General features: G+C 42.6%; 2 protein-coding genes and 1 pseudogene across 11 annotated transcripts in view; 2 read left to right on the top strand and 1 right to left on the bottom strand.

The window, feature by feature from the left end:
• The first annotated feature begins 656 nt into the window (after positions 1 to 656).
• Positions 657 to 8,276, top strand: LOC132679069 (putative G-protein coupled receptor 141 pseudogene; annotated as a pseudogene). Of its 3 annotated transcripts, XR_013554037.2 has the most exons (3): positions 657 to 859; positions 1,755 to 1,869; positions 3,181 to 8,276. The product of XR_013554037.2 is annotated as a putative G-protein coupled receptor 141 pseudogene, transcript variant X3 (transcript). The 3 variants fall into 3 exon arrangements; XR_013554036.2 differs by lacking the exon at positions 1,755 to 1,869; XR_014137288.1 differs by lacking the exon at positions 657 to 859 and having other exon boundaries at positions 1,723 to 1,869.
• A 3,400-nt stretch (positions 8,277 to 11,676) lies between these two features.
• Positions 11,677 to 17,109, bottom strand: LOC132676284 (uncharacterized). The gene is made up of 4 exons (XM_060628407.3): positions 17,090 to 17,109; positions 16,485 to 16,985; positions 12,798 to 12,935; positions 11,677 to 12,525 (listed from the first exon to the last, which is right to left on the bottom strand). The coding sequence occupies exons 1-4, from the start codon at positions 17,107 to 17,109 to the stop codon at positions 12,480 to 12,482; spliced, it is 705 nt and encodes a 234-aa protein (XP_060484390.1). The 3' UTR covers positions 11,677 to 12,479.
• The window catches only part of NME8 (NME/NM23 family member 8), a 54,309-nt gene continuing 53,841 nt past the window's right edge, over positions 16,653 to 17,120 (top strand). For 5 of the 7 annotated variants that reach the window (XM_060632247.3, XM_060632248.3, XM_060632243.3 and 2 more), the window contains exon 1: positions 16,653 to 16,741. The gene's annotated coding sequence lies outside the window, so the exon portion shown is untranslated. Of the gene's footprint in view, positions 16,742 to 16,768; positions 16,874 to 17,120 lie in introns of those variants that run through there. The other 2 variants (XM_060632249.3, XM_060632244.2) reach the window with 2 other exon arrangements.

The raw sequence follows: 17,120 nt of genomic DNA, 5'->3' as shown, positions 1-17,120 counted from the left end.
TCCGTTATTGAAATGCAGGCTGACCTGAACATGCCATATGGGTGATATTATGTATCCTTCTGAATTCCTGTAGCCGAACAGTAATATGACTTGGGGTTGGGTTTGCCTACTGCTAGAAGACATGTTAGTCTTTGCCTCTTTACCTGTCCTAAATCCAATGCTTCCTTAAAATTATTCTTTGAGGACTTAACACAGCTTGAGATGCCTATGAAATTAGGAAGTGAGGTTGAGGTAAGAAAAGGAAAGACTTTTGAGAAAAACGAAATGAGCCCTCTTGTAGCAGTTAGAGCGCCAGAGGTCTGAGCTTCGAAAGAACCATATGTCCAAATGCAGTTAATGAGAGAAGGGAGTCTCTGAAAATTGAAACACAGAGCTGTATTTTGAGCATACGGTTGAGAACATGAAAGTCTCAGAGAAAGTAGTCCACGAGGTCACAGTGTAAAACATATAAGAATGATAACAAGGAACATTTGAAAAAAAGAAAACTCTTTAAGTTTTTCAGGTTACTAAGAAAAATTTCCGCAAATACATCACTAATAGTAAAAATGAAAGTCTTCACTTATAGGAATCCTTTTTTTTTTTTTTTTTTATCTGTTTAACCACGAGCTGGAGAGACAAACATCCGTTTGTGGCCCAGGCAGTTTATCTGGGCCCTCCATCTTGACTGTTCCAGACTTCAGAGGCTGTCAGTCTAAAGCGCGTTCATCATCCACCATCCATCCCAAGATTCCTCTTGACTGTGCCATTACTGGAGTCTGGATTCAAGCAAACGGTTCTTACTGTAGATGTAGGTCACCAACACATGACCAGGGTGGCCTGACTCCTCCACCAGAAACAAATCATAAGAGGAAAAGAACAAGTAAGTAGTCTGGGTACTCATTTGTTTCTGCATAGAAAACAAACAAAGAAATAACTAGAAATTATAAGCTGTTAAAGGATCATGTTGGGGGTGGGCAGTGCCATAAAGTCCTGGGGCGGTGGGCGGTGGGGGGGAAGGAAAGCAGTGGAACATAATCCCCATGCATTTTTTGTGGGTCAGTTCTGAGAAGTAACTGCAAATGAATGGGATCTTGTGTTTATGAAATATCTTTGTGTGCGTTATGGAGGGAAAATGACATTGGCACTTTGATGACCAATTCTATGTCAGGGAATCCGTTGGGTTCTTTATAGACACACTCTAACTTACTTCTTACAGAATCGATCTTCTCCTTCCCATATTTACAGCTGAAGAGACAACTTTAGGGCTAAACGTTTGTCCCGTGATGAGGCAGCTAGTAAGTGACAGTTCACGCTGTTTGCAAATGTCATACTGCCTTGAGAGCAGTGTCCACTTAGACTGTGGAACTGGTAAATAATTTAGGTTTTTATCGCTTTAAAATAATTTCAAACTTGCATTTTGTCTTCTTCGACTTGAGGACTGCCAAAATTTGAAAGGTAAATTAGTATCATATTTGTTCACAAATCATATAAAACTATTCTGTTTCACCCAAAAAACATATAAACATTGTATATTTTAAATACATGCACTTTGTTAAAATGCATATTTCAGCACATAAAACTTAGGTTATTATGCAAGTTCTAATTATGTTTTTGAGTTATAATAAAATCTTACTTGATCATATTAAATATGCCAGGTCCAATATAATGCTTCGGAAACAAAAAAATTTACTTATTCCCTACAAGGAGATTCTGGAGTAGCAGAAGAAAAATTCTAAGATATTTAGACATTCACTGTAGAATAACTTCTCACGCAGATACAAAGGCTCAAACACTGCTCTGGCCAGCTGGGCAGGAGACATATGAGGAAAAAGGACACAGATCCTTCTGGACAGGGAAGTCTGATCCGTTGATGCCTGGATCCAATCAAAGGTTTAAAAACGTTATTTATTTATTTTTATTTAAAATTTTTTTCAGCAGGAAGTTGGTGGGCCAAAAGGGATTTTTAAAAATTTTTTATTGAGATATTCATTAAATACTTACAGATGCCACAACAATTTTATGTCATACAACTGTATATCTGCCTAGGTGTAGGGTAAGGAGAAAGAGGCAAATGTCCTTTCGTTTCTGTTGTTTCGTGATGAGAATCATAACTTCTATATGGCTTTTTTGCTGTACTTATAAAGCCGTCTCAAGCACACTAACTCATTTAATTTCCCAGTCATCTTCTAACGTAGGCTGTATGATTTTCCCATTTTACAGCCAGAGCTCCATGGAGCCGGGTGACTCATGCACACACCACAGTGACTCAGTGACAAGAGTTGGCACTTACCTGCAGGGTGGCAGATTGCTACGCTGTCCCTGCTTCTTACACATCCATCCCTGAAAAACTTAAATAAAAACTAAACAGAACTCGCCCACCAACCCCAACTTTACATGAGGAAAAGATTCAAGGTTGGCAAGAAGGAGAGAGCGCAGGGCATATGCACAGTCGATGCTGCTCCCTGCTCAAAAGCAATTTGCAGAAAATATTTTATAAATTAGTTATTTGTTTTTTAAAGATGGCTCTATGCCTAACATGGGCTCAGACTCACGACCCTGAAGAAGAGAGTCGCATGCTCTACTGACTGAGGCAGCCAGGCGCCCCTAACAGAAATATATTAAAATGTTGTCTGATGCCTCTTCTTACAATAATTGCACACAATTGATCTGATCTTCTCTACGTTATCTCAAACTGGATCCTGACGATAGAAGGAACGGCCCTTGTAGATCTGATATGAGCATGTACTGTGTATATACTGACTCTGCCTCTGTTTAAATTTTTGTTATCCTGTTCATCATGAATTTTTGCATTGATTTTGAGGGTTTTTTTTTAATTGCATTGAAGTATTGTTTATTTTGATTACTGAGTTTTTGGCTCTTCCTTAAATTTTATGCCAGCGGCTAACATGTCTCATAGTAATCCCAGCCGTGGTATGTGAGCTTAGATATACCTGTGAATAGAACACCTGTGTGTACGGTTAGGAATTTTATATTCAAGCAAACTTATTTTTGTGATTTAGCTTCAGCGTGTCTCTTCAGTATGTCTGGGTAATTAAGTGGAGTCTTAAGTGACTCCATTTTGGGTAGACAGCTTGAGGGTTGTAAATAATCGGCTGGGATTGCAAAACTCAATACTATTAAAGTGCAGTTGCTGTGTAGTTTTACTATATCCATTATAATTTTGCAAAACTTTTGATTTAGGGGTTTATGATCTTCGGAGCATTTTGTGGTGAGACATGGAGCCCATCAGCACGACCACCCTGCCAAATGCCTCAAACACAGACCAAGGCCACTGCAAGGGGCAATGCAGGGTGATTCTGATAACACTCTATGGCGTGGTTTTGCTCGGAGGCACTACTGGAACAGTATTGATGTCACGTATGATGTTCAAAAGGAAAAGCCAATCAATGATTGCCATGATCGTTGTCAATATCATAGTGCTGCACTCAGTCCTCCTGGTCAGCCTTCCATTCCGCCTCAGCTATTATATCTTAGAGGTCTGGGAGTTTGGAACCTTTCTCTGCCGATTGGTCAGCAGCATATTATATGGTCATATGTACGTCACCTTTTTTTTCTACGTGGCCATTGTCATACTCCGATTGCTCATCTATTTTAAGAAACTCCAAATGCAACAGTTGCAAAAGTGCCATGCGGTAGTTTTAAGCATTGTTATTTGGACCGTGAGCGGCCTCATTTTTTTGCCAATATTATTTTTACAATATGGCATAAATCCAAGTTACTCAAAACAACGACGATGCTTTGAGTTCTACAAAGATATCAACCGCAGAGAATTCATTATCTTGAACTACTCTATGATTGTTATCATGATCACAACGGTTGGGGTCCTCTTCCTGATACAGATGGGCGTCATTCTCCAACAGACAAAAGCTCTCTGGCCTGACATGTGGGCCCATCAAGACTATAGAGCTCAAATCAAGAGCTTCTTCTTCCTTCTAGTAATAGTGGTCTGTTTTATACCCCATCATGTATTCCGGGTACACTTTATTCAAAATTACTCAGAGATAGACAATTCTGAGTTAGTTCTTTATAACGAAATTTTTGTTGCTTTAACTACTGTCTGTTGCCTGGATATGGTGTGCTTCATAGGTGGAGTTATCCATTAAATATTCCTCGTCACTTGCTTTGTAATCAGCTTTTTACCATTGTGACAAAATAGTTTCAAATGAATGACTGCTACCATGATTCCAAATGTTTCAATGCTCTGCTCTTAATTATCACCAAAATTGTTTTTCCATGAAAAGGTAGAAGATTGACAGTTTCTTCTCTTCTGAGAGAACGACGATCTGTTCTCCATTAACTATAGAATATATTCAATTTCCATAGCTCTACACAAGTTGACCCCCAAAATCCTTTCGACACTCAACTCCTACCCCTTTTTCAGGAGATACTTCTGCTAAGCACAACTATTGCCTTTCCCTATGCAGTAATCCAGGCTGTTCTCTTTGCATTTGCTCTTGCTGGGCTTTGATCTTAGAATGTTATTTCCCTCCGTCTCCAAACTATCTACTCAAGGTCCAGAGAACCTGAAGATATGGATTGTAGGAGACTTAACTTATTCAACTGATGCTCAACCTGAGATACATGCCTCTTGAAAATGACTGATAGACAGTAAAGCTATGGCTGCTGGCCATGGTATTTAGAGGAAAGAACCAGCTTAGTCAAATGACTTAGAGGAAGTCCTTTCAGGATTAATCGAGCATTAATATGGTTTGATTCTGACTAAGACTTAGTAGGGACTCAGGAAACAGAATGCCTCCCATATCATTCCAGACATGGATCTGTTAAGCAGAAAAAGAAATTGGAAAAGGTGGAAAGCATCTGGACTTAGTCTAAGCATGCTGGCAGACTATATTACAGCCCAAACCTTTGAGAATGTGAGACTATTCTTAACCTTGTTCAAGGCACCCTTTATGACCAAGTAGTGTTATATAATGAAAATCAATTCTGGTATCAGTTAAAATCAATAAAAATAACCAAGACAACCAACTTGGATTGAGATAAGTAGAATCCAAGTGGGTCGTCTTTGTTATTTTTATTGCGTTAACTGATACTTAACTGATATAGGAATTGACATGCTCTGGGGTGGCTGGGTGGCTCAGTAGGTTGAGTGTCCAACTTCAGCTCAGGTCATGAGCTCACGGTTCGTGATTTCGAGCCCTGCGTTGAGCTCTGTGCTGACAGCTCAGAGCTTGGAGCCTGCTTGGGATTCTGAATCTCCCTCCCTCTCCGTCCCTCCCTGGCCCATGCTCTGACTTTCTCTCCCTCTCTCTCTCAAAAATAAATAAATGTTAAAAAAAATTTTTTTAAAGAAATTGACATGCCCTTGTGATTTGTTTATAACAATGTTACCTTTGATATTAAATTTACTGACTCATATAACCAAACCCTTATGGCTGACAAGGCAGCATAGTTTACACAAAAGAGTTTTGGAATAATCTGGGCATGTGGATTCAAAACTTTTTAGTAACTATGGAATCATGGATGAGGTATTTATAATCTCTGATCCCCACTGTCCTATGCTATAGGGTTTTGGTAAAGCTGAAGCAAGATAGCAACATGTGTTAAATAATGGCATAGTGCCTGACATCCCATACTCAGGATAATATTACTTACTCTCCTAATCCAGGGGCAACTTTGTGCAAATAATTTAAAAATAGACCTAAAATGTTGATTCATATAAAAATAAATTTTAGAAGCTTAGATGCTATTGGTCAATGTTAATCTCATACTTTGTGTCATTAAGTCAGTAACTAAATGGATGCTTATTCCTCTTTTTGCCTATAAGAAATTGTCATTATTATTCTATAATTATTAATAATACTTTAAAATACTATAGGAGAACCATTTTATAATCCTGCTGTCACAGAACAAGATAAATAGCGGTGCACTTACATGCAATCAGTGAAGGAAACAATCAGCAAAACTAAAAGGCACCCGACAGAATGGGAGAAATATTTGCAAAAGACATATCAGATAAAGGGTTAGTATCCAAAACGTATAAAGAACTTATCAAACTCAACACCCAAAAAACAAATAATCCAGTGAAGAAATTGCAAAAGATATGAATAGACACTCCTCCAAAGAAGACACCCAGATGGCCAACAGACACATGAAAAGATGCTCCACATCACTCATCATCAGGGAAATACAAATCCAAACCACACTCAGATACCACCTCACACTGGTCAGAATGGCTAAAATTAACAACTCAGGCAACTACAGATGTTGTTGAGGATGCAAAGAAAGAGGAACACTTTTACACTGCTGGTGGGAATGCAAAGTGGTGCAGCCACTCTGGAAAACAGTATGAAGGGTCCTCAAAAAGTTAAAAATAGACCCAGCAAGTGCTGATTCGAAGGAGCACAGGCACCCCAATGTTTTTGGCAACACTATCAACTATAGCCAAAAGAGCACAAATGTCCATCAACTGATGAATGGATAAAGATGTGGTATATACATACAATGGAATATTACTTGGCCATCAAAAGGAATGAAATCTTGCCATGTGCAATCATGTGGATGAAACTAGACTGTGTTAGGCTAAGCAGAAGAAGTCAGTCAGAGAAAAACAAATATATGATTTCACTCCTATGTGGAATTTAAGAAACACAACAGATGAACATAGGGGAAGGGAATAAAAAATAAGATAAAAACAGACAGTGAGACAAACCGTAAGAGACTCTTGAATACAGAGAACAAACTGAGGGTTGCTGTCGAGGTGTTGGGTGGGGGGGTGGGCTAAATGGGCAAGGGGCATGAAGGAGGGCACTTTTCCGGATGAGCACTGGGTGTTATATGTCAGTGATGAATCACTAAATTCTATTCCTGAAATCATTATTACACTATATGTTAACTAACTTGGATTTAAATTAAAAAAATATCACTTTTGGGGGCACCTGAATGACTCAGTCAGTTGAGCCTCCAACTCTTGATTTCAGCTCACATCATGATCCCAGAGTTGTGAGATCAAGCCCCGTGTTGGACTCTGCACTGAGCATGGAGTCTGTTTAAGGTTCTCTCTCTCTCCCTCTGCCCCTCTCTCCCCCCTCATGCACTCTCTCTCTCTCTAAAATAAAATTTAAAAAATGTAGTCACTTTTTAAGGGGATATGGTAATGTGCTAAGTAACTTCAAGATTGATTGTGATTGATTGTGTAACTTTAGGATACAGTCAGGACTCAACTTACCACTTTGTTGGGTTCTACGAATTCCTTTTAATATCGCGGACAGCAGAGCTAAGATGGCCTCTAATGGTCCCTGCCTAATATTACTGCCCCTGTGTCATCTCCCCTGTTATGGACTATTGACTTGTTAGGAAGTAAAGAGGGCAGAGAAATGAGATATCGCTTCCAATGTTAGGGTATAAAAAGACTATGGCTTCCATCCTGGGCACTCTTTCTGTCTTTCTTGCTGTCTCTTGGATTCCTTCACCCTGGAGGAAACCACCTGCCATGTCATGGAAGCACGTGTGGCAAAGAATCAAGACTTTCTCACAGCCACATGAGTAAGCTTGGAAGTGGATCTTCCGAGACCTGACAGTAGACCTGGCATGAGCTCAGAAGCAGATCCTCTCCTACTTGAGTCTTGAGGTGATGCCAGCCCTGGCTGGCGTTGAGTGGAGTCTCATGAGAGATCCCGAGCCGGAACTACTTGGTTTATCTGTTCCTGGATTCCTGACATGAAACTATGAGATGATAAATGTGTGTTGTCTGAATCTAGTAAGTTTCAGAATAATGTATTATGCAGCCAAAGGTAGCAAATGCAGTAAGTGAGTTATTTGCACCTGTGCAATGCTGCCACTTAAGGCACTCGTGTCTGACATTTACAATCCACTAGTTAGTTCCTGCCTGCTCCAGTCGTGCATGGTGACAAGCACATCCTCGCCTGTTCTCTGAGTCAATAAGAACTGTGTCTGGTATCGTATAAGCTTTACTTCTGTCCCTGAAGAATAGGAAAATAATGATACTCTATGGAGATGCATTGGGGTGGTTTAGGGTGAAGATTGCAAAGGGGACAGAGTGGGCAGGGATTGTTTGTTGGTCATATTGACGTATGGATTCCTGGTGCTCCAGATGTGATTCCCAGACCATCACTAGCAGCAGCAGCAACTGGGACCTTATTAATAATGCAAATTCTTGGGGCACCTGCATGGCACAGGCTCAGTTGGTTGAGTGTCCAACTTCAGCTCAGGTCATGATCTCACGGTTCGTGAGTTCAAGACCCTCATGGGCTCTCTACTGTCAGCGTGGAGCCTGCTTGGGATCCCCTGTCCCTCTCTCTCTGTCCCTCCCCCACTCACGTCCTCTCTCTCAAAAAGGAATAAAAACATTAAAAAAATGCAACTTCTTGAGCTCTACCTGAGACCTACCGATTCAGAAATTCTAGATGTGGGACCCAATGGTAATGTGTTGTAACACCTCTCTAGGTGATTCTGAGGTGAGCTAAAGTATAAGAATCACCTCCCTTCAACCAACGGAATGGGAAAAGATATTTGCAAATGACATATCGGATAAAGGGCTAGTATCCAAAATCTATAAAGAGCTCACCAAACTCCACACCCGAAAAACAAACAACCCAGTGAAGAAATGGGCAGAAAACATGAATAGACACTTCTCTAAAGAAGACATCCGGATGGCCAACAGGCACACGAAAAGATGCTCAACATCACTCCTCATCAGGGAAATACAAATCAAAACCACACTCAGATATCACCTCACGCCAGTCAGAGTGGCCAAAATGAACAAATCAGGAGACTATAGATGCTGGAGAGGATGTGGAGAAACGGGAACCCTCTCGCACTGTTGGTGGGAATGCAAATTGGTGCAGCCACTCTGGAAAACAGTGTGGAGGTTCCTCAAAAAATTAAAAATAGACCTACCCTATAACCCAGGAGTAGCACTGCTAGGAATTTACCCAAGGGATACAGGAGTACTGATGCATAGGGGCACTTGTACCCCAATGTTTATAGCAGCACTCTCAACAATAGCCAAATTATGGAAAGAGCCTAAATGTCCATCAACTGATGAATGGATAAAGAAATTGTGGTTTATATACACAATGGAATACTACAGGGCAATGAGAAAGAATCAAATATGGCCCTTTGTAGCAACATGGATGGAACTGGAGAGTGTGATGCTAAGTGAAATAAGCCATACAGAGAAAGACAGATACCATATGTTTTCACTCTTATGTTGATCCTGAGAAATTTAACAGAAACCCATGGGGGAGGGGAAGATAAAAAAAAAAAAGGAGGTTATAGTGGGAGAGAGCCAAAGCATAAGAGACTCTTAAAAACTGAGAACAAACCGAGGGTTGATGAGGGGTGGGAGGGAGGGGAGGGTAGGTGATGGGTATTGAAGAGGGCACCTTTTGGGATGAACACTGGGTGTTGTATGGAAACCAATTTGACAATAAACTTCATATATTGAAAAAAAAAAAAGAATCACCGCCCTAGATTAACTTGCTAGATTAAAAATGGACACAAGTTCTTGACATGGCTTCCATCACGAGGTGGAATCTCTGTCCCTCACCCTTCCCTGTGAGTGGAATTTGTGACTGTGTCAACAAACAGAACACAGGAGAAATGACACTGCCAGTTTCCAGAAGGAAGCCTAAAGAGGTCGGAAGCCTCCATTCCCTGCCACGTGGAACACTAGCTCTTGAAGCCTGAACAGTCCCAGAAGAAGTTTGACTTCTCTGGGAGTACACTTGGAGATGTTTGCGACTACATGGAGATGAAGGGGAGAGGAGCCCAGAGGAGCCCAGCCTTCCAGCCAAAGCACAGATGTGCAAATGAAGCTGCTTGGGCCCTCCAGACCACCCAGCTGCCTTGTGGATACCACCGAGTGACCCCAGTCCACATCACCTGGTGCAGAGAAGTTGCCCACCCAACCCTGCGCCTGAATTCCTGGCCCATGCAATGGAGAGATATAATGAAATGATTGTGTTAAGCTACTAGATTTGGGGCGCAACTCATTATGCAGCTTGGGACAATAGATGACTCACCACAAATGAAATTCTAGATCAGTGCTGCCCAGTGGAAATGTGATGCGTGTCACCAAGGTGAGCCACATATGTAACTGAAAGTTTTCTAGTTGCCATATTAAAACAGGAAAAAGAAAAAGGTGAAGTTGAATTTAAGAATAGGCTTTAACCCATTCTATCCCAAATTTTATCATTTAAAGAGGTGATTAATATAAAAATTATTAATGAGATTTTTCGCATTCTTTTATCCATAGGAAGCCCTTCAAAATCTGGTTTGTATTTAGCACTTGTCGGACATCCTGATTCTGAGTAGTCGCACCTCAGCAGCCATACATAGCTCGCAGTTAATATATTAGCCCAGATCTGGGTCATCCAGAGATCATCTAGAGATGTACCTGAGGTCTCTTTTCTTACAGGACATTGGTCTTGTGTATCTCTCTGAAATTCATTTTCCTCCGATGCAAAATGGGAATAAGAGATCCTATTTCAGAGAGCTGATATACAAATTAAGTGGTATTTCATAAGGTGCAAATAGCAACGCCCTGCAAGTGCAAATTTTCAATACTGGAGTGTTATTATTTTGAACATCTTTGTGGATATTGGGAAGAGAAGGACAAATGATAGACAACCATGGAATCAGATGCCCTACAATGCTTGCGGGATGGTGTAGCGTGGGCATTCCCAACAGAGTCCCATTTTCCCCGGTTGTCCCACAACCATCCCTGATCTCAGCCGTCAGAGGCCTCTGTGTCACAGATAAACATTTGGTAGGGCGCCTGGGTGGCTCAGTTGGTTAAGCGTCTGACTTCGGTTCAGGTCATGACCTCCAGTTCATGAGTTCGAGCCCCGTGTCAGGCTCTGTGCTGACAGCTCAGAGCCTGGAGCCTGCTTCAGATTCTGTGTCTCCCTCTCTCTCTGCCCCTCCCCCACTCACACTCTGTCTCTCTTTCTCTCTAAAAAATAAATAAACATTAAAAAAATTTACAAGTAAGCATTTGGGTGCTCCAAAAGTGATCCTTCCTTGAGGTAAGTGCTCAGATCCCATCTCCTTGAGGAATCCTCCTTTGAATCTCCTTTGCCCCAATCTCTGTCAGTTCCACACCAGGTGTTCTTTCTTGCGTAAGTGTGTAGCTGGTCACCATGGATCTACATAAGTGACACTTAAACTTAAACAAATTAAAAAAAAAAAAACCCAAAAACCCAAATCCTTTAGGCATGTGTGTGATGGTTAATTCTGTACGTCAACTTCACTGACCATGGGGTACTCAGATACAATATTATTTCCTGGGGGTGTTTGTGAGGGTATTTCTAGACAAGACTAGCATCTGAGTCAGTGGACTGGGTAGATTGCTCTCTTCAAGGTGGGTGGGCGCCATTCAATCTGTTGAAAGCCTGAATAGAGCAAAAGGTAGAGGAGAGAGGAGTATACTCCCTTTCTTTCCTGCCTCGCTGCTTAATCCGGGACATCTCATCTCATTTTCTCCTGCCCTCAAACTGGGCAGGATGAAAAACAGGATGCAGACTGAATTAACCACTGGTTTTCCTGGGTCTCCCGCTTGCAGAGGGCTAATAGCGGGGCTTCTCAGCCTCCATAATTCCTCATACTCAATCTCTATCTCTCCATATATATATACTATTGGCTCTGTTTCTGTGGAGAACCCTAATACAATGTATGACCCAAGACACAGAAAAATACTACGTATGTTTTTATTAAGCGACTTATGATTGCTCCAGTCCCCAGAGCTGAGGGCCAGGAAGCCTTCCTCTTGTGAGTCCAGACACGGGACCATCAGCTGCAGCCACCACACGCTCCTGGTTGGCAAAATCTTCTTCCCACAGAGTGGCACAAGATGTCTAATGTCCTTGCCCCAGATTCTCTGATGCCTCCAGCATTTACGGTCCTTGAAACGCAAGAGCTCTGCTGGACTCCAAGGCTGGATGGAACGAATGGTCTTCTCTCCAAATCCAGCTACACTTCCTTGGCTGACCCACAAAGCAGTTCTGCCTAGGCCCAGAGTCTCACAAACTGTCTTTCATATTTCTGTTAGCTCAGGCTAACATGTCTGGAATCTCTTAAGTCTCTGGACAGACATTCCTATATGTTTCTGCCCCTTCTCTAACCCTATATGTTGTTTTATTTGCCATTCTTCTCTACCTTGCCCTTCTCTGAGCACTGGGAGGCTGGCCCTGATCAGAGTGGGCTCCTGGCTGGATTTGACCACTGGGAGTTACCAGTAGGAGAGTCCATCCAGAGGGAGGAATGAGGATGAGGCATTTACTTTCTACCCCTTCCTTACTTTGTCTTCACAATTCCAGTATGGCCTGCAGACCTTCTAGGCTACAGCTCCTGCTGAGTGGCCCCACTGTCCCTGGGTTCCATTAAGGTCCTTTCTTCCCTTTGTTCCTTCATGCCTGGATGTGGTGTTGCTAGTCTGCTTTCATCAGTATCCATTATTGGCTTCTTCATTTCTGCTCACATCTCTGGAAGGAGTACGTTTATTCACGCCTCTCCAGTTTGTCCATGTGAGGTACATCCTGTTTCCTGCAACAAAGGTGGCTAGTATCTCATGAGAACTCAAATCCATTCCTTAGGGCAGAGTGGAAATGGAAGCTCCCATTCTCTCCATTGTCTTGGGTTACCCCAACTCAAATGTCCTCTTGCCCTTCTCACGAAAGAAAAGATTTCATGAATATCAACAGAGTCAAACAAATAGTGAGGTGGGGAGCAGAGGCAGAGATGTTGACAGTAATATCATCGGGGTGCTAGATCAAAAGGTAAACGTGGCCACGTATGCATCCATAAGGAGGACTCACCACCTTCCCCATTTCCCTGTGAGCAAGGCCAGAGGTTCAGCTTCAGCCAGGACAACGTCACACCAGAGCACTGAAGAATCCAGCAAGGGGTTCCGATGTAACTCCATCACCCTCTGTGAAAAATCCTTCCAACTCATTCTAGATTTGGGGGAGAATTAAAAAAAATCACTAATTATTACACGTGCGCATGTGTCTTGAAATTGGACTTCAAGTTTCTATTTCCACATGATTTTTCCATTGGGCCATTTAGGGTAGAAATATCAAGTAGATTACAGGAGAAAGCATGGCACCCCCTTAAGAAGAAATGATGCAGGAGCTAAGTACATCATTATCACAAGGTCAATATACACCTGTAGTAGGGGGAGGATTTTTTTTTTTTAACTTTGATGCATTTTCTTTAGAGCAGTAGTCTCCATTCAATTTAACAGTGATAGAAATCTTTGTGGAAAGGTACTTTGGCAGGTTTTAGATAGATTGATGTATAAGGTGTCCACACAGGAGTGCTAATTGAAATATTTTAGCTTTATATCTCTGTCTGACAATAGATAACAATTATTGCATGTGTACCATAAGCTGAAGACTGTTCTGAGCCTTAGGTATAATTTAAATCATTGAATCCTCACAAAAGTGATTAAATAGGTTCTATTATTATCTCCAGTAACAACACCAGACTACAGAGAGGTTAAGAAACCTGACCAAGGTCACAAAGACCACCCACTACCCAATACTGCCTCATGGGAATTTCACACACACAAAAATGTATGAGGGGGCAGTTAGAAAAAGCCCTAAGGTAGGACGCATTATATATTCACAAATTACTGATCATGCAGAGCAAGCTTCATCCTGCTATTACTCAAGGACTTTTGTCCTATTGTTCCCTTGGGATTCACTAATTACATGGATCATAATAACCCTGATTTAACTGTCAATAATGGTTGGACTCATTAGTCTTCTCCTTCCACTTTGTCATCCTAAAATCCCTGAACTCATGATCTTCCCTCCCGTTCTGATAGCTCTTTTTACATCCCTCATTATTCGCTCATTGAAATTGGGAACTTTATAGAGTTTTCTGTGGTTTCTCCTCCTTGCTCATCCCTGCGAAGTGCTACTTCCCAGATCCTGTTGATACTAACCCCAAATGTCTCCTAAGTCTTTTTTGCCCCTTATCTGTAATCTCTGCCTTCACTTTGGCCCTTAGCCCAGCCCTCCTGGATTGCTGCAATGGACTTCGATCTTATTATCTCTGGTTTCACTTCCCCAACTACATTTATTCCAATTGTCACACCGATGTCACATTAGTTTCATTATTATTACTTAAGAATTGCAACCTTTTTATGTCATTCATCTGTTGTAAATCTTCCCATTTTATTTTTTATTTCTTTTTATTATTAAAAATTTTTAATGTTTATTTTCAAGAGACTGAGAGATAGAGAGACAGAGTGTGAGTGCAGAAGGGGTAGAGAGAGAGGGAGACACAGAATCCGAAGCAGGCTCTGGGCTCTGAGCTGTCAGCATGGAGCCTGATGTGGGGCTCGAACCCATAACCATGAGATCATGACCTGAGCTGAAGTCAGTCGCTTAACCGACTGAGCCACCCAGTCAGTTATTACAAATTTTTGTGTTTATTTTTGAGAGAAAGAGAGGGAGAGAGGAAGGGGGAGGGGATGAGCAGAGAGAAAGGGAGACACAGAATCCAAAGCAGGCTCCAGGCTCTGAGCTGTCAGCACAGAGCCCGACACGGCTCAAACTCACGAACTGTGAGATCATGACCTGAGCCGAAGTTAGGCGCTCAACTGACTGAACCACCCAGATGCCCCCAAACCTTCCCATTTTAAACTTTGAGAAGTTTTCCTATAAAGCCTACACGCATTAGCATGCTGTGGGATCTTCTGTACTATTCCAGAATCATCACGATCCCTTATAAGTAACATTGTCAGAGTGTCAGAACATTGAAGTCCATTCTGGAAAGACCCAAGGCAAAAGCTCACCAAGTTTATGTTTCAAAGCTTCAACATTTATGCTTCTTGCAGTTAATGGGAATGATGTTTCAAAACCTGATTTCACCTTTTGCCTTGCATGTCTTGATCATTGGTAAATGTGCTTATTTCAGAATAGACTGGAACTTCTTGATGTATCAATGATGTTTTCCCTTAAATAGCGAAAGTATGTGAAGAGTTTGCTTGAAATTAGTGCATGAACATTTGTGGCACCTGCTAAAATCTTTATGTAGGTGCTGGCACAATGATGTATTTTTGAGTAAGCAAAAAATTTTATTAACAAAAGATTTCCAGCCGATGTGGGCATACTTGGGATGCAGGAAATAACTAAAAGGTGAAGGGATACCATGGACCTTTGTAGACAGGATCCTCATTCCCGGAGTGAATCAAATAGATGAGCAGGATTACTTACAGAATGGTTTCTTAATAGGATGCTCCCCTATTAAGGATACATATGAAGTATATATAATATCCCTGCACATCACCATCTGGCATTTTGAAAGGACTGTCACATATTTCTAGTAACTACTATTTCACCAGATCAGGTTGTCAATAAATTGACCCTGAGTTGTTCTTTGGTCCAACTCACTATTTGGCATTAGAAAGAGATCCCTAAAGAGGAAAGTCTGTGACACCTCCTCTGTGACACCTGTGTTGTTGTCTGTCAACAGGAGCCCACAGGAAAACTTAGGTTCCCCAGAGGTTTACTAGATGGCTTTCTGGGCTGAAACCACAAAAACTTGTGAGATGGACTCCAGAAATCAGGTAACTAACAGCTTAACATCAAGAAACAGCTAAGCATTTTGGAAAGACAAACAGTGAGTGTGGCAGGGCTGATGGGAGGTGTGTTCCCACAGGCTGCTCAGAACTGAGATGAACACTAGTAGGGAGTACTGGTAGTTATTTCTCCTGCAAACCACAGAAATAAAAAGTTCACAAGAAAGATGCCACCTCGGTAGAACAGAGCGACCCACGTGAAACTTGCTAAGAACAGGGAAGTTATGCTCACAACCTATACTCCAGCCATAGATAATACTAGAGAATTCTTCCCCAGTAAAAAGTGGACACAAAAAAATTCCCAGATCAAGCCAGCCACTCACCCTATTTTTCAAAATAGAGCCAATCTCACTCTGACGAATGGTGAAGAGAAAGAACTTCATTACCGGGGCAATGGGGAAAAAAAGCAACACCACCAGAGAGAGGGTGGCTAAGGATGGCTCAGAAACATTATCTCTTAAAAGTATTCATTGTAGGAAACTAATAAAACTTGAGGGAAGTTAGCATTTTTTTTTTTTTTCGATTTGAAAGTAGTCGTTTATTAACTGACTAGATTTCAAAAGTAATCATGGTAGATACCCTAGTTCATCCTTCCAATAAGCCTATTGATCTGGTCGTCCCAGGGTGTATGGGAGCTCTGTCTAAAATTATTTCCAAATAATAGAAGAGGAGGAGAAGAAGAGCCAGGATAGGTGCCGATGTTGGAGACAGGCTGAGGCTGGGCTTCAGAGAGCCTTCCACTCCAACCCGAGGAGCACACATTTTATGCTGTAAAGCAGGCCCCGCGGTGGAAGGCGTCGAGCCCAGGAGAGGTGCGATCAAACCTGCAAGTGGCAAACGCACCCGCAGCGGAGGGAGCTGCCCGGAGACTGAGCGGGCAGGCGCAGCAGCACCGGGCAGGGGGTGGTCTCACCTCGGGAAGCGCAGGAAACCGGCGGTTCCAGGGCGGCGAGGGCGGGCGCGCTTCGCCGCCCTGGGCCTGCGCGCAAAGTCAGGGGAGCCTCGAGGCACCGCCCCCGCGGGGAAGGGCCAGGCTCGCGGCCCTGGAGGGGCGGTGCAGACGTTGGCCACGCCTCCTGCGGGGCGGTTCCGGGGACCGTGTCCGGCCTCTTCCGCAGGACCTGCGCGGGCTGAAAGCTCTTTGGAGCGGGGCACCTGTTCCGCGCCCAGGTACTCGAACCTGTTGGAGCTGTGCTCACAAAGGTCACAGGCCTCGTCCAGACGGCTGGTTGGGATCCCCAGGGACTGTTCCTTCCCCTTCGTATAAACGCGCGGTGTCGCTGAGAGGAGGTTCTGTTCTGTGTAAGGCTTGTTGGAGAATCCGGCACCGTTCGCTGGGATGTAGTTTCCATGTCCTGGGCCACGCCTTTGTTTTGTGCTGGGGTCTGCTGTCACCCACTGCGCGCCCGTGACACTACGGAATGGGGAGGGGGTGGCGTTTGGGCCTCACTGGTTTCACGCTGCGGAAAGCTTATGTTGTGCTCAAGAACACTAGTAGTCTCGTCCTGAAAATTAAACCTCCCTGGAGTGGGATCCATGAGTCCGGTCA

This window comes from Panthera onca, chromosome A2 (assembly GCF_046562875.1).
Source record: "Panthera onca isolate mPanOnc1 chromosome A2, mPanOnc1 haplotype 2, whole genome shotgun sequence".
Lineage (NCBI taxonomy): Eukaryota > Metazoa > Chordata > Mammalia > Carnivora > Felidae > Panthera > Panthera onca.
Note: the sequence above shows the minus strand (reverse complement) of the source record. Positions and strands in the feature narration are given on the sequence as shown.